This window comes from Suncus etruscus, chromosome 2 (genome assembly GCF_024139225.1).
Source record: "Suncus etruscus isolate mSunEtr1 chromosome 2, mSunEtr1.pri.cur, whole genome shotgun sequence".
Taxonomy (NCBI): Eukaryota; Metazoa; Chordata; class Mammalia; order Eulipotyphla; family Soricidae; genus Suncus; species Suncus etruscus.
The window spans coordinates 101,465,027-101,491,236 of record NC_064849.1 but is presented as its reverse complement, the minus strand read 5'-3'; the positions used below and the strand labels follow the sequence as shown (position 1 = coordinate 101,491,236).

Sequence of the window (26,210 nt, the reverse complement as noted above, 5' to 3'; positions counted from 1 at the left end):
AAGGATGGTGGTGAGAATCCCGGCATCCCATATGGTCCCCTGAGCCTGCCAGGAGTGATTTCTGAGCATAGAGCCAGGAGCACTGCCAGGTGTGACCCAAAATCAAAAACAAACAAAAAAAAAGCAGAATAAGGCCAGGGACATAGCTCAATGGTAGAGTGAAAATTTCATATGTATTAACTCTTGGGTTCAATTGATCCCTAAGCACTAGTACTAAAATATGAAACAAATAAGGATTGTTGACTATGGATCATGTCTAAAAGACTTTATATTTGAGTGTTATGCCTAGTACATAATCTAATGCTTATTAGCTACATCATATGATAAATTCATTGGTGATAAATTATTTTAAGAATATTTACGATTATAACAAAGTTTCCACATCTAGATGAGACTAATTCCCCGAGATTTGTACAGAGGCCTAGTATTCGTTTGTTTTTGTTTTTGTTTTGTTTACCATAATAATATTCTAATTTGTGTTAGTATTTGATAATTGAATCCAGTTGTTTGGAAGGAAACAAAAATTTTCAACAGGGAAAGAGTATATTAATATTAAACAGCCCATGGAGGAAACTATCAAAAAATAAGCAAAAGAAGAGTTGATTGACCATCTGAAGGCTTAGGGATGAACAGGGCTTTAGTTTAATTGGCTTCAGCCAATTATAATAAATAACATTATGTTGAAAAACAGTCACCCACATTTATTAACATATTTCCTATGGTTATCTTTGAATTACAATAGTAGAATTGAGTAGTTGCCAGAAGAAAAGGAATAGATACAGAATGATCTCAAAGATACGCAGCAAGGTAGCAACAAAAGACCAAAGGCAACAAAGAAGTGATCCACAAACTAAGTTTGGTGGGGTGGTAGTGTTGAAAGGAGGGGCAATGGAACTTTGGGAGAAGGAGGAAGGTACAATCGTGATGGCTCTGGTGTTAAAATTATGTTCACAGGAAACCATCACTAACAGTATTGTAAATCACAGGGCCTCAATCAACAATTTAAAAAAAAGTTTAAAACAAATAAAGTTTAATATAATTCTATCTGGTTCTCATTTTAGTCTTTTTTTTTCTAGTTTTTGAGCCACACCCGGTGATTCTCAGGGATTACTCCTGGCTATGCGCTCAGAAATCGCTCCTGGCTTGGGGGACCATATAAGAAGCTAGAGGATTGAACTGTGGTCCACCGTAGGCTAGCACGCACCTTACCGCTTGCTCCACAGCTCCAGCCCCTGTTTCTCTTTTTAAAAAAGTGTTTTGATCTCAGCACTCAACTAATAATTATATGCAAAGTGGTATTCTACAAATATAACTGTAACTATGTTTTTACAAAAACACTCTGGAATTTTGCCATAATAGATTAATTCCTCAAGGTTATCCCCACAATGTGAAGCAAGCCAAGTGATTAACAGCAAGCCACAAATACGGTCTTAGAACATCAATGTCGTCTCAATTTATCCTTGAAGGGTGACTCCTAGACAAAAAAAAAAAAATAACAAAATCACACTCAGTCATTTGCGTGCATGCACACATGCTAACATAAATCAATTAAAAAATGTTACTTGGAGCTGTAGCAATAACACCAACTTGCCTTGTAAGTAAGTGGCCAAGCCATGTTCGGTCCCCAGTATTCCATATGGTACTCTGAGCCAGCTAGGAGTGATTCCTAAATTCAGAGCCAGAAGTAACCCCCTGAGAATCAACGTGTGTGGCCCAAAAACAACAACAAAAAGTTACACAAGACCATAGTATGGAGATAATTCCAGATGGGAATTTCAATACCATTCAAATATACTCTTTTCTTTGCCTTGACATCCCTTTTGGTCATCCTGTGGATCTTTGTAGCTTAGAAAACAGTTCCTCTCACCAACATCAGGGTTTGGAGGAAATAAGGAATGAGAAAAAAATGTAGCTTGAGCTGGAATGGTAAAACAGTGCACCCATTTCATGGGTCAGGCAAGCTTTGTTTTCTCCAGACTTAGCACTGCCTTCAAAGCTTAGTTGAGGTTTCATCTCAACATGTAATCAAAGACCAAATTCCAAAGGAAAGAAGAGTTAGTCTATGAAAAAACAAAAGAAGTCCTCAAATGACATTTTGTGGTAAAAAAAAATTACAACATCAGTGGGTAGAAAAAATTCCTAAAGTCTGGCAGTTGGATGAAATATTTAAGGACTTGTTTTCCTCATATTTTTTTGCTTAAAGTCAGTTTCCAAGAATCTTTGCAAGTGAGGATTATGTAATGAAATTGTTCATTTGAGTCTACCTAACACAAAAGTGAGATTAGCAGACAAAATCCTTGGACACAGGCCCCAGTGTTACTTCTACCACTAACTAGATACATAACTTTAGGCAAGTGACTTATCTTCATCAGACCTATGAGTTAAATTATATAAATGGCCACTTCTAATGCTGAAAGTGTAAGTTTCTCTGAAGTCAGCCTGAGAAAGCTGAGCTGTCATTACCACTTAGTTGAACATCGCAAGCTCTAAATAAATGGTAGCTATTGTTATAATTTTGTAAAGGTACAGTGCATACTTCTAATTGTAAATGTGAGTCTTCTCCATTAACCTTTTTTTTAATTTATTTAAACACCTTAATTACATACATGATTGTGTTTGGGTTTCAGTCATGTAAAGAACACCACCCATCACCAGTGCAACATTCCCATCAACAATGTCCCAAGTCTCCCTTCTCCCCACCCGACCCCCGCCTGTACTCTAGACAGGCTCTTCATTTTCCTCATACATTCTCGTTATTAGGACAGTTCAAAATGTAGTTATTTCCCTAACTAAAATCATCACTCTTTGTGGTGAGCTTCCTGAGGTGAGCTGGAACTTCCAGCTCTTTTCTCTTTTGTGTCTGAAAATTATTATTACAAGGGTGTCTTTCATTTTTCTTAAAACCCATAGATGAGTGAGACCATTCTGCGTTTTTCTCTCTCTCTGACATATTTCACTCAGCATAATAGATTCCGTGTACATCCATGTATAGGAAAATTTCATGACTTCATCTCTCCTGACAGCTGCATAATATTCCATTGTGTATATGTACCACAGTTTCTTTAGCCATTCATCTGTTGAAGGGCATCTTGGTTGTTTCCAGAGTCTTGCTATGGTAAATAGTGCTGCAATGAATATAGGTGTAAGGAAGGGGTTTTTGTATTGTATTTTGTGTTCCTAGGGTATATTCCTAAGAGTGGTATAGCTGGATCGTATGGGAGCTCGATTTCCAGTTTTTGGAGGAATCTCCATATCGTTTTCCATAAAGGTTGAACTAGACGGCATTCCCACCAGCAGTGGATAAGAGTTCCTTTCTCTCCACATCCCCGCCAACACTGTTTATTCTCATTCTTTGTGATGTGTGCCATTCTCTGGGGTGTGAGGTGGTATCTCATCATTGTTTTGATTTGCATCTCCCTGATGATTAGTGATGTGGAACATTTTTTCATGTGTCTTTTGGCCATGTGTATTTCTTCTTTGTCAAAGTGTCTGTTCATTTCTTCTCCCCATTTTTTGATGGGGTTAGATGTTTTTTTCTTGTAAAGTTCTGTCAGTGCCTTGTATATTTTGGAGATTAGCCCCTTATCTGTTGGGTATTGGGTGAATAGTTTCTCCCACTCAGTGTGTGGCTCTTGTATCCTGGGCACTATTTCCTTTGAGGTGCAGAAGCTTCTCAGCTTAATATATTCCCATCTGTTAATCTCTGCTTTCACTTGCTTGGAGAGTGCAGTTTCCTCCTTGAAGATGCCTGTAATGTCCTGGAGTGTTTTGCCTATGTGCTGTTCTATATATCTTATGGTTTGGGGGCTGATATCGAGGTCTTTAATCCATTTGGATTTTACCTTCGTACATGATGTTAGCTGGGGGTCTAAGTTCAATTTTTTTGCAAGTGGCTATCCAATTGTGCCAACACCACTTGTTGAAGAGGCTTTCCCTGCTCCATTTAGGATTTCCTGCTCCTTTATCAAAAATTAGGTGGTTGTATGTCTGGGGAACATTTTCTGAGTATTCAAGCCTATTCCACTGATCTGAGGACCTGTCCTTATTCCAATACCATGCTGTTGTGATAACTATTGCTTTGTAGTACAGTTTAAAGTTGGGGAAAGTAATTCCTCCCATATTCTTTTTCCCAATGATTGCTTTAGCTATTCGAGGGTGTTTATTGTTCCAAATGAATTTCAAAAGTGTCTGATCCACTTCTTTGAAGAATGTCATGGGTATCTTTAGAGGGATGGCATTAAATCTGTATAATGCCTTGGGGAGTATTGCCATTTTGATGATGTTAATCCTGCCAATCCATGAGCAGGGTATGCGTTTCCATTTCTGTGTGTCCTCTCTTATTTCTTGGAGCAGAGTTTTATAGTTTTCTTTGTATAGGTCCTTCACATATTTAGTCAAGTTGATTCCAAGATATTTGAGTTTGTGTGGCACTATTGTGAATGGGGTTGTTTTCTTAATGTCCATTTCATCCTTATTACTATTGGTGTATAGAAAGGCCATTGATTTTTGTGTGTTAATTTTGTAGCCTGCCACCTTGCTATATGAGTCTATTGTTTCTAGAAGCTTTTTGGTAGAGTCTTTAGGGTTTTCTAAGTAGAGCATCATGTCATCTGCAAACAGTGAGAGCTTGACTTCTTCCTTTCCTATCAGGATTCCCTTGATATCCTTTTCTTGACTAATCGCTATAGCAAGTACTTCCAGTGCTATGTTGAATAGGAGTGGTGAGAGAGGACAGCCTTGTCTTGTGCCAGAATTTAGAGGGAAGGCTTTTAGTTTTTCTCCATTGAGGATAATATTTGCCACTGGCTTGTGGTAGATGGCCTTCACTATATTGAGGAAGGTTCCCTCCATTCCCATCTTGCTGAGAGTTTTGATCAAGAATGGGTGTTGGAACTTATCAAATGCTTTCTCTGCATCTATTGATATGATCATGTGGTTTTTATTTTTCTTGTTATTGATGTTGTGTATTATGTTGATAGATTTACGGATGTTAAACCATCCTTGCATTCCTGGGATGAAACCTACTTGAACGTAGTGGATGATCTTTTTAACGAGGCATTGAATCCTATTTGCCAGGATTTTGTTGAGGATCTTTGCATCTGCATTCATCAGTGATATTGGTCTGTAATTTTCTTTTTTTGTAGCATCTCTGTCTGGTTTAGGTATCAAGGTGATGTTGGCTTCATAAAAGCCATTTGGAAGTGTTTCTGTTTGTTCAATTTCATGAAAGAGTCTTGCCAAGATTGGCAGTAGTTCCTCTTGGAAAGTTTGATAGAATTCATTAGTGAATCCATCTGGACCTGGGCTTTTGTTTTTGGGCAGACATTTGATTACTGTTTTAATTTCATCAATGGTGATGGGGGTGTTTAGATATGCTACATCCTCTTCCTTCAACCGTGGAAGATGATAAGAGTCCAAGAATTTATCCATTTCTTCCAGGTTCTCATTTTTAGTGGCGTAGAGTTTTTCTTTTTTTTTTTTTTTTTTTTTGGTTTTTGGGCCACACCCGTTTGACACTCAGGGGTTACTCCTGGCTATGCGCTCAGAAATACCCCCTGGCTTGGGGGGACTATATGGGGCACCGGGGGATCGAACCGAGGTTCGTCCTACGCTAGCGCTTGCAAGGCAGACATCTTACCTCTAGCGCCACCTTCCCGGCCCGAAGCATAGAGTTTTTCAAAGTAGTTTCTGATTACCCTTTGAATCTCTGTCATATCAGTAGTGATCTCTCCTTTTTCATTCCTGATATGAGTTATCAAGTTTCTCTCTCTCTCTTTCTTTGTTAGGTTTGCCAGTGGTCTATCAATCTTGTTTATTTTTTCAAAGAACCAACTTCTGCTTTCGTTGATCTTTCGGATTGTTTTTTGAGTTTCCACTTCATTGATTTCTGCTCTCAGCTTTGTTATTTCCTTCTGCCTTCCAATTCTTGGGTCCTTTTGTTGAGCATTTTCTAGTTCTATTAGTTGTGTCATTAAGCTACTCAGGTAAGCTCCTTCTTCCTTCCTGATGTGTGCTTGCAAAGCTATAAATTTTCCTCTCAGTACTGCTTTTGCTGTGTCCCATAAGTTCTGATAGTTTGTGTCTTTATTGTCATTTGTTTCCAGGAACCTTTTTATTTCCTCCTTGATTTCATCTCGGACCCACTGGTTCTTGAGCATGAGGCTGTTTAACTTCCAGGTGTTAAAGTGTTTCTTCTGAGTCCCTTTGGAGTTCACAAATAATTTCAGAGCCTTGTGGTCAGCGAAGGTAGTCTGCAAAATTTCTATCCTCTTGATCTTATGGAGGTATGTTTTATGTGCCAGCATGTAGTCTATCCTGGAGAATGTCCCATGTACATTGGAGAAGAATGTGTATCCAGGTTTCTGGGTTGGAGTGTCCTATATATATCCACTAGGCCTCTTTCTTCCATTTCTCTCCTCAGGTCTAGTATATTCTTGTTGGGTTTCAGTCTGGTTGACCTATCCAGTGTTGACAAAGCCGTGTTAAGGTCCCCCACAATTATTGTGTTGTTGTTGATATTATTTTTCAGATTTGTCAACAGTTGTATTAAATATTTTGCTGGCCCCTCATTCGGTGCATGTATGTTTAGGAGAGTGAATTCTTCCTGCTCTACGTACCCCTTGATTAATATAAAATGTCCGTCTTTGTCCCTTACAACCTTCCTGAGTATAAAGTTTGCATTATCTGATATTAGTATGGCCACTCCAGCTTTTTTATGGGTGTTGTTTGCTTGGATAATTTTTCTCCAGCCTTTTATTTTGAGTCTATGTTTGTTCTGACTATTCAGGTGCGTTTCTTGTAGGCAGCAGAAGGTTGGATTGAGTTTTTTGATCCATTTAGCCACTCTGTGTCTCTTAACTGGTGCATTTAGTCCATTGACGTTGAGAGAAAGAATTGTCCTGGGATTTAACGCCATCTTTATTTCAAAATTTGGTATGTCTTTTGGGTAGTCTTGTCTTAGATTAGGTCTTTCAGTTTTTCTCTTAAGACTGGTTTTGTGTCTGTGAAGTTTCTGAGCTGTTTTTTGTCTGTGAAACCATGTATTCTTCCATCAAACTGGAAAGTGAGTTTTGCTGGGTATAGTATTCTGGGTGAAGCATTCATTTCATTCAGTCTTGTCACAATATCCCACCACTGCTTTCTGGTATTGAGTGTTTCTGGTGACAGGTCTGCTGTAAATCTCAGGGAAGCTTGCTTGAACGTGATTTCCCCTTTTGATCTTGCTGTTTTCAGAATTCTGTCTCTATCTCTGGGATTTGTCATTGTGACTAGGATGTGTCTTGGGGTGGTTTTTCTGGGGTCTCTTTTGGTTGGTACTCTTCAGGCATGCAGGATTTGATCACATATATTCTTTAGCTCTGGAAGTTTCTCTTTAATGATGTTCTTGACCGTTGATTCTTCCTGGAAATTTTCTTCCTGGGTCTCTGGGACTCCAGTGATTCTTAAGTTGTTTCTGTTGATCTTATCATAGACTTCTATTTTCATCTGTTCCCATTCTTTGACTAATTTTTCCATTGTCTGCTCATTTGCTTTAAGTTTTTTGTCCAATCTCTCCTGCTGTATGGAATTGTTATTTATCTCATCTTCCACAGCACCAAGTCTATTCTCAGCTTCTGATACCCTGTCCCAGAGCTTATCCATTTTGTCATTCACTTCATTTACTGACTTTTTCAGTCCTGTTAGTTGACATGTTATTTCAGTTTGGAGTTTTGTGATTTCTGTCTTCATATTTTCTTGGTTCTTATTAGTGTTCTGTTCAACTCGATCCATGGTTTCTTGGAGTCCGTTGAGCATCTTCCATATTGCTAGTCTAAAGTCCTTATCTGAGAGGTTGATTAGTTGGTTGGTCATTATCTGGTCCTCAGAATTGTCATCTTCATTCTCTATGTCTGATGCTGGCCTGCGTTGTTTCCCCATTGTCACACTTGTATTGTGGGTTTTTCTACGTGTTGTGGTGGTATTCATTGTCTATATGATGCAGGCAGCACACTCCTCTGGCTCCTCCCTTTCTGGATGGGCTGACTTGCCTCTAAGGGAGGGAAGTCCTCCGTGGATGAAGCCTCACACTGGGTCAAATCTTAGGCCCGAGCATGCAACAGAGAAGACACTCCGGAGAGAAATGTTTGCTTCTGTGATATAGCGCCGTTCTTAGTGTGATTTTTCCTTCTTGTTGCAATGGAGTTCTTTCCTTAGAAAGAGTGCACAGCCTCGTAGCGAAGCGGAGCGGCCGTGCTCCGCTGGAGCCTCTTTTTGCCCCACTCGCAAGAGTTTCACGCAAGAGGACAGTAGACAGACATATACAGGTCACACTCACAGTTTTTCACAGTTGGGCCCCACTGGGCCAGTGTACTTTCGCGGATTTTCCCCGCCTGGTGTCACACACAGGGAGCCGGCTTTTGCAAAGCCTTGCCAGTTTTCATGCTCTGTAGTCCCTCCCTGAAAATGGCGTCTGGGCGAGCGAGGTTTCTGAACCTTTTTTTTTTTCCATTAACCTTTTAAGGTGTGGAAGCTGTTTCTTGTGTCTAAAACCTAAGCAGTCACCTTTTCTAAATTACCTCCACAAGCAGAGTTGGTCCAATCAAAAGTCTGTATTTTGTACTATAATGTTGATTTATTTTTCCCCTTGAAAATCTCAATGCAGGTAGGCACTAAGATTTGGGAACTGGGCACAATTGTGGTCCTTGGGCCCATACATATGATCCTTGCATGCATGTGTCACCATGTTTCTCCCCTTGAGATGTGGACTTTCATATTTCCATACTGGGTTGTGTTCTGTGGATCCTGCATTTGAAGAAGACCACACTCTCTTCTGAGTATGTTACTCTCTCTCTTCTTATTCTTTCCCTCCCCTTCCTCAGTACCTCTGAATAAAATTTGTTTTTTACTTCAAAAAAATGTGGAGTGTAGGGTTTCTAGATGTCTTTTGCCTTCTTCATGAATTATATATATTCTTTGGGGAGTTTACATCAAAATAACAAAGTAAGTCTTGATAAACCAAATAAAAGTAGCCAATTACTAGTTTGGAACAACAGTTAGTCCCTGCAGGAATCCTTGGCTTCAACACTGCAGAACTGACTGGCCCACTTCCAGTTACCAATCTCTGCAACTTTCTGCCAAAGAAGACTCAGAAGGCTGTTCCACCTATAAACCTGGCAGATTAGATGTGCTGGAATTAACACCTACCCTTCATGCAGTCCCAACACCCCACTACTATTTGCTGGGGGAATTGATATAAATACTCCAGTTCCCCCAGATAGGATAACTCTGAGCCATATGCTGTATTCTATTTTCTAGAGTTTATCCCCCGAGTTTCAGCACAAATCATCCACAGCATAACTTTCTTGATAAGAAAACCCCTGGTGAACTTGCCTTTTCACTGGCATTTAAATACAAATCTTTGTCTTAATATCTGTTGCTGGAGAATCCAAAGTAAGGCAGTAGGTGTAAACTAATTTTTTCAAGTTTGACTAATATGCATTTTCTACTCTACTAATCAGTAGAAATATCAGGTACAAGGTGCCATTAATAGCAATAAGTCAAAATACAACTTTTAGGGGCTGGAGAGATAGCATGGAAGTAGGGCACTTGCCTGGCATACAGAAGGTCGGTGGTTTGAATCCCGGCATCCCATATGGTCGCCTGAGCCTGCTAGGAGCGATTTCTGAACATAGAGCCAGGAGTAACTCCTCAGCGCTGCCGAATGTGACACCCCCCCCCCCAAAAAAAAACCCTAAAAAATACAACTTTTAAAATATCAAAAGCATAAAAGACAGGAGCAAAACTCATAGATGTGGAGGGAGTCCAGACCTGCTAAGCACATTCACGTTAGGTTAAATTCACTGGAGTTAAGAGATGAGTTTTGGTCCATGATGACTTAATAAGAATTGAATTATTTTTCCTTCCACATATGTCCAGAAATCTCTGGGTCCTTTTAACATCTGTTAAGTGTCCTAGATATCACTGCAGTCATTTCTCTATACCAACAGCACTGGGTATCTCAGTCACAATGTGGTCTTAATCTAAGTATCTCAGCTGATGTGATTCCAGAGGAGTGACCCTCAAGTGTAAGATTCTATTGTTCTTGTGCCTATTCATACATTTACAGCTGGAATTTTTTTGTTTGTTTGCTTTTGGACCACATCTGGTGGCGTTCAGGGGTTACTCCTGGCTCTGCACTTAAAAATCGCTCCTGGCAAGCACAGGGGACCATTTGGGATGTTGGGATTCAAACCACTGTCCTTCTTGAATCAGCTGTGTGCGAGGCAAACGCCCTACCACTGTGCTATCTCTCAGGCCCTACAGCTGGTATTCTTACCTGAATGAGTCTAAATACATGCTAAGCATCAATCAAAACTTTAGGTCATACCTAAGGAGAAAATAGGAAGAGAAATAATATGGCAGTGTGTACCACCATTATTAACTAAGGTCCCAGGAAGGACTTAAGTAAAAGCCAACTTAACAGAGGTGTGAATAGCTTTGTGTGAATTGCTTTAAAGAACCAGTAGGGATACTGAAGACCTCAGTGATTTGCACATATTAGATGCTACCCCAGGCAAAAAATGTACAAGTACAGGGGCCCAGAGAGATAGCACAGCGGTAAGGCTTTAGCCTTGTACTCAGCCAATACAGGACAGACCCCAGTTTGAATCCCGGCATCCCATATAATCCCTCAAGCCTGCTAAGAGCGACTTCTGAGCACAGAGGCAGGAGTAGTCCCTGAGCTCCGTAGGGTCTGACCCAAGAACAAAACAAAACAAAACAAAAAGTACGGTAGAAAAAGTACAGCAGAGTTGAATGGAAGCCTTTGAATCAGGAGATAGCATTTTCAGGCTGTTCAGTTGCTATCAGAGCCCAAAGTAGTAAAAAGTCAGGGAGGAACTGAAATAGATCCTTTATCCCCACCACACCTCTTCTCTCCCTCTTCCCCTTCCCAGCCTCTCATCTCTCCTCCAGTCCCCTTTCCTTCTTCCAAAGACTTCCATTGACTGAACACAAAGGAATTCAAAGGATCAAGCAGGATATGATGCAATACAGTCAGCCCAATGGTTCAAGGATTAGGCAGAGAAGAATTGAGAGCAAATTGTCATGAGGACCAGGGAAGGCTTTGGCAGTAGGAAGGTATGAACAGCACAAAGTGAATTCCTGTAGGTACAGGTAAATGCCTAGCTATTACATGCATTTTATTGGTTCTTAGCTCGCTTTGATCACTTCAGTATGAAAATATTCAGAGAATATTGTGTTTGAGAAATAAAGAGAACATGTAGACTCAGCACACACCACCATTAACATTTTATTATATATGCTTTATTTTATCAGATGGATCCGAAAGTTTTCCCTTCCTTCATCAGGAAAAACATGGTTGATGTTATTTCAAGTAAATTTGAGATACATATACACTTTTGCCTGGGCACTCTGGTTCATTTTGGAATGGGGGAGAGAGTCACACATGGTAATGCTAAGGTGCTCATGGAGTACCTCCTAGTTGATTTTTGGGTGTTCAAATGGTGTCAGGATTGAAACTAAAGCTCCCACATTCAAAGTTTGCACCCCAGCTCTTTGATGGACCATTTCTCTGGCCCTACTTAGGCCAGTTTTAATTGCCTTATGAGGCAACCTATGTTTAGGTCTCAAAAAGATCAATAGTAGAGATATAGCTAGAGTTATACATATATAGTCCTACAGAACAAGATGTCAATAGCAAACAGAAAACTTAAATCAATTGGGTGCTTTTAATCAAGCTGCTCAGGGACATTCATCTTATCAGGCCATGTTTTCTCTTACAAAAATAAAGGAGTGGAAAATCCTCTGTAAACATGGTAGCTTTGGGCTTCTTTACTTTTCAGGGATTATAGCATTGATCTTCATAAGCAAGCCAGAATCAACACAATACAACTGAAGAAGAATGTTGGAAAACTTGGGTACTGTTTTCTTCTCAATCCCACTGTCAGCTCTCATTACCAGAAATGGACTGACTTTCTCCCTTTTCCTGCAAGCTGACCTTTTCAATCACACTGCCAATGCCATTCCCACAAAAAGCTTCATTTTCCTTTAGTTTTATACACAGATGGGGAAGGAAATTGAACATTGGACTGGCTTAACTCCTCCCCCACTAGCTTTTGATGCATGAATAGATAGCATTATTGCCTTTGCTCCTTAACCTCCCAAACATGACAAAAAGCAGGTCTAAGGCAGTCCCATATGTTACATCGAACTCTGCCTGATCTCCTGGTATTGAAAATGACATATTTCATGGTATGAACTCAATCAGGCACTTCTTAAAAATCCACAATTCCAATAGCCTCTGGCAGCACTAAGGTAGGATTTAAATTACATACTGCTGCAAAAAGACTCCCCAGGCCATTTCCTTCTCTGAATTATACTGCTGCACTATGGGTTTTCAAATGTCTGCTCAGGTTGAGCAAAACTGTTGGCACAGGGAAGTGACACCTTTTCGTATTGTACTGGAGGAAAAGAAATGAATTTGGGTGCTAGAAGTAGGATCAAAGTAATCACGCAAAGTTAAAATACATTAGCTCAGAACAAGGCTATCATTTTCTATTCCTGAGCTGTCTGGTAAGATAGGATGCATGTAAAGAGATGCTACCAAGCATACGAGGGATCCAGAGGTGAAGAAGTCATGGTACTTTCCTTGGCAGAACCATAAATCTAATACAAGGTATGAGTCAGGAACACTGATGGCATGGTAGATGGTGGAATGGGAGGAGAGAGATGACAGTGAAGATACATGCAGTCTTCACAGAGTATAAGGGGCAGCTGAGTCATTGCATTCTTTGGGCAGAAAGGAGAGAAGGCTATCCAGAGCGGGGATGGGGGGACAGATCAACACAGAGACAAGGTCAACTAACAGCAAGCAAAGGCAAGTTGTATGGAAGAGTCTGCTATGCAGCTTGGCTGGAACACAGAATGTATATTCAGTAGAAGACAGTAAAGGGATGTTGAGGCCATATTATGACTCTTGAGAGAGTCTCAAAGGCAGTCAGAAGCAGCATGATGCAAGTGGTGCCTGGGGTGTGGGTAGGGCATTTGCCTTACATGTGGCTAACTCAGCTTTGATTTCTGGCATCCTCTGTGGTCCCCTGAGTCCCAACAGGAGTGATCCCAGAGCACAGAGCTAGGAATATGTCCTTAATACTGCTGGGTGTGGCCCCAGAATTGAAAACAAGTGGTAAACCTAATGGGAAAGATTATTCCAACATAGAGAATGGTTGAATTCAAATAGAGAAAAAGGTTCTGACATGACAGAAACACACCTTTTACTTTTAATTTCTTACTATCCTAGCAAAAAAAGAGTTTAAAATAGTGATATTTTTTGCAAATAACGTCCTTTCCTTTTGAGTAAGAAGCCAGCTAGTAGGAAAGTCATTAACACTACAATAGCTATAGGACATCATATGATCTTCATTATATTTTTGTGCACAATTTAAAACTGATGTTGATTATCATTATTCAGTCCTATGTTGACTCCAGATATTTCATCAATGTCTGAACTTTATGAACCAATCTGGAAATCAAAAATCATTTGGGGACATAAATTCCATAAATTTATAATAAGAAATTTAACAAATGAAATTCTTTTCAATTTCATTTTTGTAGGAGCCTAAGTTCAAAGGAGAATTTGTATCAATGTTCATGTTTACAATTATAATATGGAAAAACTACCATTCCTATCTTGATACATACTTCAAACACCATAATCAGATTACTGGTAGAGACTAACCTTAGAATGCACATTATTCACTAAAGATTTTCCTAGGTATACCTCTAGTCATCACTTATTTACCACCAAGAAAAATCCTTTGTGGTAGAAATTATGAGTCTTATAGATTAGGCTCAAACTCTAAGGCATAAAGAGATTGTTTCCTCTGTATGGAATTCAACAACCATAAATTTTAAAGCTGGAAATCAAATTTGGGTCTGTTTGATTAGATTCTTGTTACAATTCCTCCAAGCTAAAGGGACGTGTGTTATATGTGTAAAGTCCATCAATTACTTTAAAACAGCTATCAAAGAAATGCCTTTCTTTTCAACCTAATGGTTTATTTGTTAATTACACCAATTAGAAAATCCTTAGAACATCAAAGAGATATTTAGGAATTTAAGAAAAGCCTTTATTTTGTGATAGCCTTGAGACTTGAATGCTGAACCCTGAAATAGGCCACTTTGAAGGTCTAGAAAATATCATTTACCACTAAAGAAAATGACTAAACAGTGAAGAAATGGAAAGCTTCAAAGCCAGACTGAATCATGTGCGAACAGCCCTAAATCATGATGTTTTGCAAAATGCACAGCAACTGTCTAAGAACCAACTGCACGTAGCACTGTCCAGTTTGCCATGTTCTATAATATGCATAGAGTCTTCAAAGTGTAGCAAATGTCATTGGCAAGATCCATTCTTACCACAGGGTTAGTGTCAGGGAACATGGTGATTACATTCTTATCCATTATCTGCAAAAAAATGCCTCAGGATGGATGGATGGGAAAGCATCTGGACTTTGGGTCTTACTTTCTGATTTTATGCCCTGGCTCTGCTTATTTCCTCTTTGCTATGTCACCTACTCTTGACCATGATCTCAGTAGGGCATGGGTTATAGGGGTAAACGAGTTTAGTCCTGAAAAAACTATTTGTGAAAAGCACAATGGTTCAACCAAATATATCAATTTATTTTTGTTGAGATCAGACCACACCATGTTCTCTATCAAAGCAGGCTGTAATGTGTAAAAAATGATTTTCTTATATTTTAAGATGCATTTACCACTGAATAAATTATTCTACCATGAATAGTCCTTTTAGTTATAGGACACAAATAGAAGGAGCTTCTATAACATGAAGAAGGGGGCAGGACTAGAGTTATAGTTGATATACTTAGAAATTCATCTACATGCTACAGGATAGTCATTTTTTTTACTGTCTAGCTACAGAGGACTGATTTTGTCATCCACAGCTGAACAGAAAGTTTTCTGGCACCATAAAAAAGACTTTGGGGTTCGATAATGAGCATGTATGGAGCCCGTTGTTGCTCCCATGACAGTAACAGTATGCCTCAAAAGTGGAGAAACTCTGTATCTCCTAGGCCAAGGGAATTCCTTACTAACTTTCCAATACTGATTGTACCTATTCAAAATCAAACAAACAAACAAACAAAAAACCCAAAGCCTTGCCACACTAGCCCTTCTTTTTCTTTTTCCCTCTTTTTCTTTTCCCTTTTTTCCCTTTTCTTTCTTGTGATTGCTTTGGTGATGATTTTTGTTGCCGCTGTTGTGCTTTTTGTCATTGCTTGTTTTTGTTCTGTTTTGGTTTTGTTTTTCTATTTTTCCTTTCTTTTAAATTGATATTTATAGCCTCTAGACAGATTCCTCCCAGGTTTTCTTTCTTTCTTTCTTTCTTTCTTTCTTTCTTTCTTTCTTTCTTTCTTTCTTTCTTTCTTTCTTTCTTCCTTCCTTCCTTCCTTCCTTCCTTCCTTCCTTCCTTCCTTCCTTCCTTCCTTCCTTCCTTCTTTCTTTCTTTCTTTCTTTCTTTCTTTCTTTCTTTCTTTCTTTCTTTCTTTCTTTTTTTCTTTCTTTCTTTCTTTCCTCTCTCTTTCTTTCTTTCTTTCTTTCTTCCTTCCTTCCTTCCTTCCTTCCTTCCTTCCTTCCTTCCTTCCTTCCTTCCTTCCTTCCTTCCTTCCTTCCTTCCTTCCTTTCTTTTTCTTTCTTTCTTTCTTTCTTTCTTTCTTTCTTTCTTTCTTTCTTTCTTTCTTTCTTTCTTTCTTTCTTTCTTTCTTTCTTTCTTTCTTTCTTTCTTTCTTTCTTTCTCTTTTTCTTTCTCTTTCTCTTTCTTTCTATTTTTCTTTCTCTCTTTCTTTCTCTTTCTATTTTTCTTTCTCTCTTTCTTTCTTTCTCTCTTTCTCTCTCTCTTTCTTTCTTTCTTTCTTTCTTTCTTTCTTTCTTTCTCTTTCTTTCTTTCTTTTTTTCTTTCTTTCTTTCCTCTCTCTCTCTTTCTTCCTTCCTTCCTTCCTTCCTTCCTTTCTTTTTCTTTCTTTCTTCCTTCCTTCCTTTCTCTTTTTCTTTCTCTTTCTCTTTCTTTCTATTTTTCTTTCTCTCTTTCTTTCTCTTTCTTTCTTTCTATTTTTCTTTCTCTCTTTCTTTCTTTCTCTCTTTCTTTCTCTCTCTTTCTTTCTTTCTTTCTTTCTTTCTTTCTTTCTTTCTTTCTTTCTTTCTTTCTTTCTTTCTTTCTTTCTTTCTTTCTTTCTTTCTTTCTTTCTTTCTTTCTTTCTTTCTTTCTTTCTTTCTCCAACAGAACCACAGAACTTGAATCATCTTGCTCTCCCTCATAAATTGAGAGAAAAAATGGATAATACCAGGAGCAACCAGTTGTATGAACATTAAGTGGAAATAAAAAATGATCAGACTTGGGGCCAGAGCAATGATAAGGCATCTCTTCCTTGTGTGTGCTAGCCTTGGATGGACTGCGGTTAGATCCCTGGAATTCCATATGGTCCCCCAAGCCAGGAGCGATTTCTGAGCACATAGCCAGGAGTAACCTCTGAGCATCACCGGGTGTGGCCAAAAAACCAAAAAATAAAAAATGATCAGACTTAAGCACCAAACCCAAAGTCAACAACACCAGAATTGATACCGAATCTACAACAAGCTATACACAAAGGAGACCTGTTACACTAGCAGTCAGTCAATGGGGCAAAGAGGGGAGGTATGGGATGCATGCTGGGGTACATGGGTAGAGGGAGGACAACATTGGTGGGTGGAATGACCCTAATTTATTGTCATTATGTACCTTAAATATTATTGTGAAAGACTTGTAATTCACTTTGATCACAATAAAAATTATTTTAAAAATATTTGCTTTTTGTAAAAATGAAGGAAATATGTGGCCACAAATTTAATATACTCACATTACATTATGCTTAATTTTGGACAGTATTATAAACTGATCAAAGATAGTTGGGTTCCTTGTTTCTTAGAAATTCCTGTTAAATCATGGTAGCCTCCCATAAGCAGAGATAGAAGGGCATAAGCTGCTTTAAACCAAGTTTTATACTATAATAAAAACAAATTCCAGACCAAATTCTTCCATATGTACAAATATTGCATTGAAAGAAGTGACATAAATTCTCAGACAACTGTGTTAACATCCATTTGTTCATCCTTTGAAGAATAATGAAACCTGTATTAGAGACGACCCATGTCTCTGGTCTTGGCTTTCTGTGTACACAGCTGAAATAAATTTGCTGAACTCCTCACAAATTGGCTGAGGACACCAGACCATATTCTGGCCTGGCACATAAAAATCTCCCTCCAAAGCCTTTTTCTCTTCCTGTGAGCCTTTTTTAAAGATAGTTCATTACAAGGTGGAGATATTGAAGTCAAAATGCCTCAAAAGTAACCTCAGGTCACTATTTGAAAGAGGGCAGCCAAATGGGAATACTTAACTCTGGACTTAAAAAGAAACTAAAATTAGGGGCCAGAGCAATAGCACGCGGCTGACCCTTGATGGACCCGGGTTCGATTCCTGGCATCCATATATTCCCCAGAGCCTGTCAGGAGCGATTTCTGAGCACATAGCCAGGAGTAAAGCCTGAGCACTGCTGGGTAAACCGCCCCCCCCCCAAAAAAGAATAAACTTAAATTAATTCTGGTTGAAACTACTGGGATTTGGAATTGTTTGTCACAGCAATGAATATTAGTTTTTGTGATTATTGCATGCACCTTGCTCAAAGGTACATATCAACCTTCTACAGGCAAGTATCAGCACTTGATGCTGCCTTTAGATCAGACAAATGCATTTTATAAGTGAAGTAAATAAAAGTCTCAATTTCTCTGGCCCAACTACAAAGCAGCCTGCTAGATTTGCTGGATTCTTGTGTATGTGTGTATGTGTGTGGTATTTCTTGTGTGTGTGCAAATCTAAAAAGACATGTACTATCTTGCTAACTAATCACCTATTGCATGAATGAAAACACAAATTCTAAGATAAGTTATGCTAATTAACAAACCCTCTGAATTTTTCTATACTATCACTTGAAATATTTTTTCTTTTCCCCTTAAGAATGGATTTTAGGGGCCGGAGAGATAGCATGGAGGTAAGGCGTTTGCCTTTCATGCAGAAGGTCATCGGTTCAAATCCCGGCGTCCCATATGGTCCCCGAGCCTGCCAGGAGCGATTTCTGAGCATGAAGCCAGGAGTAACCCCTGAGCGCTGCTGGGTGTGACCCAAAAACCAAAAAAAAAAAAAAAAAAAGAATGGATTTTAATGTAAAGTTCTTCAATGTGTAAACTAAATTGCTCTAATGTGGGTTCCTGGCAAGCACAGAGATAAAGTTCAAAACATTTGGCTATGGGGATGGCACAGTCTCTTGGGGCTTAATAAAGATATAAACTCTTATGGCAGAGTCCTAAGTTACTTAAAGTGTCAATTAAGTACCCATAGGGTAGAGATTGAAGTAAGTCACACAAGGACTATTTATTTTGAAACATTTGAAAATAAATTACAAACAATATAACAGGCATCTAATTCATAGCCATCATCCTTTTTATCTATTTCTCTGCTCACTCTAAGAATTACAAGCAAAGGATCATGGGCCTATTCTTAAATGTAAGGTTACATCAATAAAATTAGCCATCTGTCCAAGGAAGGCTTTAAACTCAGGTTGTTTTTAAGTATTATGTTTCCAAATGCCCAGATGTTACAGAAAAGTGCCTGCTGATACAACTCCTTTTGTTCAATGAAAACCATTAAGTGGCTAATATAAACTTATTGCACCAAGAAAAATAAATAGCATTAACGTTGCATTAAATCTGATTCAGGATTTCGGGTGCCCTGTCAGCAAACACAAGTGTTAAGATTTAAATTGTTGAAGATTTGCAGAGTCAGACCAAGACCAAAACTTCAAGAGCCTTTAGGGGAGGAGGAAGAGAGAGATTGGAAATAAGATCAAAGCTCCAGAAAATGTAGTCTGTGTTAGTCAGCTTGATTGGTTAAGGTCATAATAATGGTTAGGATTATTGGTAGATAATAATGTCCTATCTTTCTGCAGAGCGTTAGCTCCTACAAAGCACAGGCCGTTTTATTCCTTTGATTCTGGTGGGGTTATTTGGGGGTAAGTGAGGGCAGTAATGTGATTAAGTACATGCAAGAATTATTTATCGGAAAATAAGAACCATTAGAATTTAACCTCTATCTTTCTATGTCATTGTAAGTGGCTCACAAATTACACTACGGCCTGATCAATGAACAAATCCAAACTATTTCAGAGCTCACTCTTTTCACAGTGATTTTCCCTCAGTCACACATCAATCTTGATAGCTGTCTCTCCAGCACAACTGCTTCCATGCCCTGCAAAACTTTGCCAAAGACAATTTCCAAACAAAAGCCACCTACATCCATTAATTACTGTTTCTTAAAGAAGATCAAGTCCTGGCAGCAAACTTTTTCTATCTCCTAGTCAAGGAATTTGGTTGACCAAAAGGGTCTTTCTACCCTATCAATTCATTTATTGGAAAAGATTACAACTCAGTTCAAATAAAGTTATGCATTCTCATGTACTAATGTACTTAGCCAAAGGCAAAAGTACATACAGTCATAATGGTGGTGTTAATAAAGCCTACAGCACTCTTTCAGGTTTTGCCCCATCAAGAAACAATCCCAATTTTACAATATAATTAAATAATGTTACATTACATATCTAATTCTCTTTTTTATAATGTCATGCATGTCCTATTCCATATTATCCTCTGGCAACCTCAAATGGTAGCTTCTTCCTTCTTTTTATTCTCACAGATAAGGTAATTGAATCTTGCTAATATAATTTACCTAGTTTTCATCCAGGTAAGTAATTTTTTAAAAAAATGTGTCTGAACTTAAATGGAAGAGGAAAAAAATGTTTACCAATGAAGCAGGCCTGGGAAGGGGAAAGTAGGAGGGAAACTAGGTGGTGGGAAATGTACACTAGTGATTTGGAATTTTGCATGACTGAAATTCAACCATCAACAACTTTGTAACTTTGTGGTTCAATTTTAAAATTAAAATAAACTCTAACAAAGTGTCTGAACAAACTTGTGCTCATCTGGCAGCACATATACTAAAATTGGAACAATACGGAGTTTGAACTTGAACATGATTTTTTTTAAATATCCATAAATGTATTATTATCCAAGCCTTTCTGCTCAGTTAGAAGAAATCAACCCCAGGAAAGATGTAGCTTCTCAAAGCTAGTGTAAGTCTGGAGAAAATGGGATGGAGGGATTGGCCCTATATAGGTTAGTCCTGGCTGGTGGCTCACACTGTTAGAAATTTTCTGTTTGCTAGCAATGAAACTTCCTCTATGTTCCATTAACAGACTAGGAAAATGAAGGTGAGTAGGAGAACTGACTCAGGAGAAATGTTATTCCAAGGCTTTTAGGGGATAAGTCTCAAATCCAGTCCCCTGAAAACCTGCTGAGAATGTAGGGGCCGGAGAGATAGCATGGAGGGAGGGCGACTTTTACCTTGCATGCATAAAGATAGTGGTTCGAATCCCGACATCCCATATGGTCCCCTGAGCCTGCCAGGAGCGATTTCTGAGAATAGAGTCAGGAGTAACCCCCGAGCGCTGCAGGGTGTGATCCAAAAACTAAAACCAAACCAAACCAAAACAAAACAAAAAAAAAAAAACATGCTGGGAATCTAAGCACTGGATAGATCTGGCTAAATTATAGATGCCCAGAGAAACTGGCCAACCCACAAGGTGTAGGCAAAGAAAAGAGGCTAATTCTCCTAGATCAGCTCTCAAAAAGTGGGACTGTGAACCACTGGTGTCAAGTCACTTGAGGTTCTGCTTAACCTGGAAGATACTTGGGATTGCTCCCCGTTTCCTTTCACCAATGCTCCCTTGAGAAGTTCAGAAATGATTTGTCAGAAAATTATAATTGCTTTCGTGCGCCCCCTACTGACAGCAGTTTGATATGACGCTTACTTAATTCCTCTCTCAGGAATGGGTTGAGGTCTCCTCCCATCCCCACCCACATCCATATAATAAGGGGTTGTTTTAGGAGACAAACATCTCCTAATTCCTTTCTCTTTTTTTATTTTTGTTTTTGAGGTCACGCCCAGTTGCGCTCAGGGGTTACTCCTGTCTGCTCTCAGAAATCGCTCCTGGCAGGCTCGGGGATGCAATATGGGATGCCAGGATTCGAACCACCATCCATCCCGATGGGCTGCATGCAAGGCAAACGACCTACCGCTGTGCTATCTCTCCGGCCCCCTCCTAATTCTTTTCAAGGAGCTGAAGGTACTTTAAGGAGGCGGGCACTTTCAAAATGATAGCCCAAAACCAATGAACTCAAAGACCAGGTTTGGGGAGTTAAAATGATTTCTCTTCCAAGTACCAATAAGACGACGAAAACAGCACATGAGTTGTCTGAGTACACGGTCCCAGATCACATGCTGCCCAAATCTTCCCTCTTCAGATATGGACTTTTCGACTTTCATGTTGGATTGTATACCAACATGTGGGGCTCTCTCCACCTTTGAAGAAGCCTCTGCACTTGTGCTCTCTCTTTTTCTCTCTCTCTCTCCTCTTATCTCTCTCTCCCCTCTCTCGTCTTTCTTTTGAGTGTGTTACTCATTGGTCTCTCTTATCCTTTCCCTCCCATTCCTCAGCACTTTCGAGAAAAAAAAAAAGGAATTTACAGAATCTCTTCAGCTCTTTCATCCCTGAAATATTAATTTTTTCTACTTAAAACAAAAGGTACATTTCCAATACCTACATTTGGGCATGTAGTGTCTAAAACAAGTGTTGCAGTCTTAAAAGCACCTCAAAAGTTTTTCTGTTGCAATCAAGTTACCACCATCACCATCATTCATTTAGTCCTTTGAGAGAAAAGTCATGCTCACTAGGAAATGGGCAAATACAGAAGAACACAGGACAAACCCACCTCAGCCTCTAATACATGAGTCCTTGTCTGCCAGAAATCTAGCTCTGTACCCCTGGAGCTATACTGAGCTACAGTAACCCAGAAAACTACTCCCCAAAGAATTCTAAGGTTATTACTCTCTGTGTTCAGGGTAAGAAACAAGAACAAAAACAACAAAACAACACTTTCTAGCCAAGTCACTCTTTCATGACAAAGAATTCTGAGAAACAAATATGACCTCAAGTTATAACACAACTCCTAACATTGAACTCTCTAATGTTTGTTTGTTTGTTTTATTTGTTTTGAGGCACCCAGATGAGCTCAGAGCTTACTCCTAGCCCTGTGTTCAAAGATCATTCTGGGCAGGGAGTGAGAGAACATATGTGGTGCTAGGGACTGAACTCAAGCTGAATACATGCCACTGTTCTATCTCTCAGCCTCTGAACCTTCTATCCTTTTATCTCAGGAAGAATCAAAGGAGAGAGATAGAGAGAGAAGAGATATGAGATGAGAGGGATACTTTTTTTTTAGGGATTAGAGATTATGCAGAAACAAATTGAAGGCAAGAGGGCTTATGGAATGAAAGATCAGAGGAAAGGATTTCTGTCACAATGTCTGAATCACACAGGAAACTAGTAACTAGAAGCTCAAAAAACACATTCATCCACATCTGTCTATAATATATCACCTATATCTACATTGATTCCTGATGGCTTTTTTTGTTTCTTTGTTTTTAGTTTTGGGGCCACACCCGGTGATGCTCAGGGGTTACTCTAGGCTGTATGCTCAGAAGTTGCTCCTGGCTAGGGGAGCCATATGGAATGCCTGGGATCGAGCCCAGGTCTGTCCTGGGTCAGCCATGAGCAAGGCAAATGCCCTACTGCTTTGGCCCCTCCTTGTGGCTTTTATAAGCTTTACTTTCCCCAAATACCAAATTATGTCTGGACAGCATTGTGGTGGGCAATTGATAAAGGAGAGAGAAGAAGAGAGAGATAGTATGGCAGATGAGGTGCTTGTCTTGCATGAGGCCAACTGAAGTCCAATTTCTGATACCCCATATGGTACCCAGACCTTGCCAAGAGAGACCCCTGAGTGCAGAGTCAGGAGTAAGATTTGAGCACAGTAGAGTGTGGCCCCCCAAAAAGAGGAAAATTAATTTTCTAAGATACATGCTTTGGGAAGGGCACTCAGATGAGAACTCAAAGAGAGAGTGTCTAAGCAATCCCTGGTTATTATAACCCAGGTTATTTGGGGATAGTCCAGGCTTACATTGGCAGCAACATATCCTACCTAGGACACACATGTTCCCTACCATCAATTAATATATGTTAACCACAAGCTAACTCTGCTCTTCCAGGCTTTTGTTTTTTTTTTCTGAATTTTCCTGCATCTTCATTTCAGTCCACTGTAGCAGTAAGAGAAATACTGAAGAGATGGAAAGGAAAAAATTAAAGATTGATTATATCCCTTAGGATGACTCTGGAGCCCAGGGTCCTTGAGAAGCCTTGAACTCTGAACTCCAAGCTGACTGTATCCCAATGACCCTGGAACTTCAGGCCAACTAGAAAGGCAGAGAAGATAGGCCCCTCCTGCAGTGCTGTTGAGTGCCACAGAGAATTAATGCCATGCATCACCAATCTGCTCATGGCAACATGTGTATGTGTATACAGATGTCTCTATATTTCCCTTTCCCTTCTTCCTGCTCCACATCTGCTTGACAACTCTCCCTCCTCTTCTTCCTGCTGGGACTGGAGGAAGTGCCAGAGACCATACAAGAGGCTCTGGGTACTAGTAGTTCTGGTGCAGTTTTGAATTTAACTTGGACAAGTTACTTAATTTTTCAGGCTTAGTGGTAATCTAAGGAGTTTTCACTTTCTTTTAGGTCCATGACTTAAATGTATAATCATTAAAGGCTATACATAGGCTCTCTTACAATTCTACAAAGACCTGGGGAAATGACAAGGTTCTAGTCCCCACCAATCTTCAGATGTCCCTTTTTTCTGTCTTCAAGTTTAGGGATCTCTCTGACCCTCACAAGCCTTAGATCTCAAGCATCCAAGGAGAGGAAGCAAGGGGGTGCATTTACTCATAGATTACACCCCTTTGTTCCTGAGCATGCATAGATAGTAGCTTCCACAACTCCACCTTGGTATTATTCACACTCCATTATCTTCAGAGGCATGGACATAATCCTCTGTACAAATGTTTGTTTAGCTCCTAGTAGCCTGGCTCTGTCCCCTGAGCAGTCCCGGTTCAGTTAGGAATTTGTTTCTGGTTCTACCAGAGCCTGGATTAAGGCAGTAGTGTTTTTCTCTGAGCCACCATGCCAGTTTCAGTTTAACAGGGGCCTAAAAGTGTCCACTCGACAAGGCTGACTGAATTAGAATGTTTCAGGTTCCTTGCACAGTGCAGGGAGAACTTAATTGACATTAGTGATTACTGTATTTAATTTTGCCTTAACTTAAAACCATTCCTTATGGATCTTGCCAAATGGAGCTTTTTTTTTTTTAAATTAATTGAGTATCATTAATAAATAAGTTTAGGAACAATAATACTCAATGGCAGGAGTAAGTTATTTTAGGGAGGCAAGAAAGATGGCCTCCCTTGGGCCCAAATTAAATGCATAATTGAAGGTGCTACTTGGTGATTGTTTTTTTCTCTTAAGAAAAGAGGAGATTGGGCCGGAGAGATAGCATGGAGGTAAGGCGTTTGCCTTTCATGCAGAAGGTCATCGGTTCAAATCCCGGCGTCCCATATGGTCCCCCGTGCCTGCCAGGAGCTGCTACTGAGCAGATAGCCAGGAGTAACCCCTGAGCGATGCCGGGTGTGGCCCAAAAAACCAAAAAAGAAAAAAAAAGAAAAAAAAAGAAAAGAGGAGATGGAGATTTCAGGACGATTTTTAATCTAAGATGCCTCCACCCAAGTTGTATTTGTCAAACATAGGTTTAGGAGTGTGAGGATGCCAACAGAATTGTTCAAATAAAGCAGAACTACTCTAACACGCCAGTGTGCCAGCCCTGCTACCTTCAAAGTGTTATGCACAAACCAATTTCTACTGAGGAAACAGGTACAAAGAAACTCCCATATGGCAACGAGCAGGATTTGTTGGTGTCTGGGGAAGATTATAAATTAGCTGGTAGCTGTTCACATCAGAGCCAAGCGGGGCACATTCAGTTTTTAATCTGGAACAATTTTCCGGATCAAATACTAGTCTTTCCAAGGGATGTAAATGAGCCCAGGAGGAAATTTTACCCTGAGTTTATGAAGTAGCTGTCATTTTCATCCGAGCAGCTTCCCAACCTGAACACTGATGTCTGGTTAAAATTATAAAATAATGAGAAACTCTTTCTTGGCTGAGCCTAGTCCAAACAGTACTTCCACAGTCTCAAATAGGATGTATTTAATATGCCAAGATATTTAAAAGGCAGACTTTCCACTCTCAAAACTCTACCTGTGCTTCAAGTAAAACCAAAAAGAGCAGAGTTGCTCTCTGTTCATGTTCTCCCTTGAACACGTGTCTCTTTTTCTCCCCTCAAATCTTTCTCAGTGAATTACATTCAATAAAATCTATCTTGCTTCACTTCTGAAATTCTTTTCTGCAAGGGAAGGTGAAGGTCCAACATGCCTGTATCAAGGTTAGGATTGACTTTCCTTCCCTGAAAAGAGCATCTCCTTACTCCAGCCTGAGTCCCTGGCTCCATAAAAACTCAGATGCCAAGGATCATCTCTCATGCCATGTAGAACAAATAGGCTTCAGAAGCAGCTTGTCGGCTGCCTCATGGAGCTGAATGTGAGCATTTGCGCTATGCCATGTTAAATGTTCACAGGGATTATACCATCCCAGACCCAAGCCAGGCATTTCCCTGAGGTGGTAGAAGTGTGTGAAGAAGAAAGGTGAGAGGTAGAAGCATTTGTTTATCGAGGCTACCTCCTTTGCTCAATGCATTAATGAGCCACTTGCAACACAAGGGATTAAATCCTGGTGGCTATGTGTAAGGCAAGAGCCCTACCCTCTGCACTATTACTCCAGACTAAAAAATAAAAGATTATTTAAAAAAAATCCTAGGTTAGAGGCTGGAGTGATAGCACAGTGGTAGGGTGGTAGGGGTGTTTACTTTGCATGTGGCCTACCTGGGACAGACCTAGGTTCAATCACCAGCATGCCATATGGTCCCCTGGAGATTACCAGGAGCCATTTCTGAGTGCAGAGTCCGAAGTAAACCCTGATCATCACCAGGTGTGGCCCAAAAACCAAAATAAATAAATAAATAAATTCCTGAGTTTAAAAAAAAAATCCTAGG

General features: G+C 39.6%; 1 protein-coding gene across 1 annotated transcript in view; it reads right to left on the bottom strand.

Moving 5' to 3' along the window:
* Positions 1-21,484, bottom strand: part of LOC126001826 (pikachurin-like) — a 178,624-nt gene extending 157,140 nt beyond the window's left edge. Inside the window, exon 1 of the mRNA XM_049769046.1 lies at positions 21,382-21,484. Coding sequence (XP_049625003.1) covers positions 21,382-21,484 — 103 coding nt within the window. The remainder of the gene's footprint in view (positions 1-21,381) is intronic.
* Positions 21,485-26,210: the final 4,726 nt, after the last annotated feature.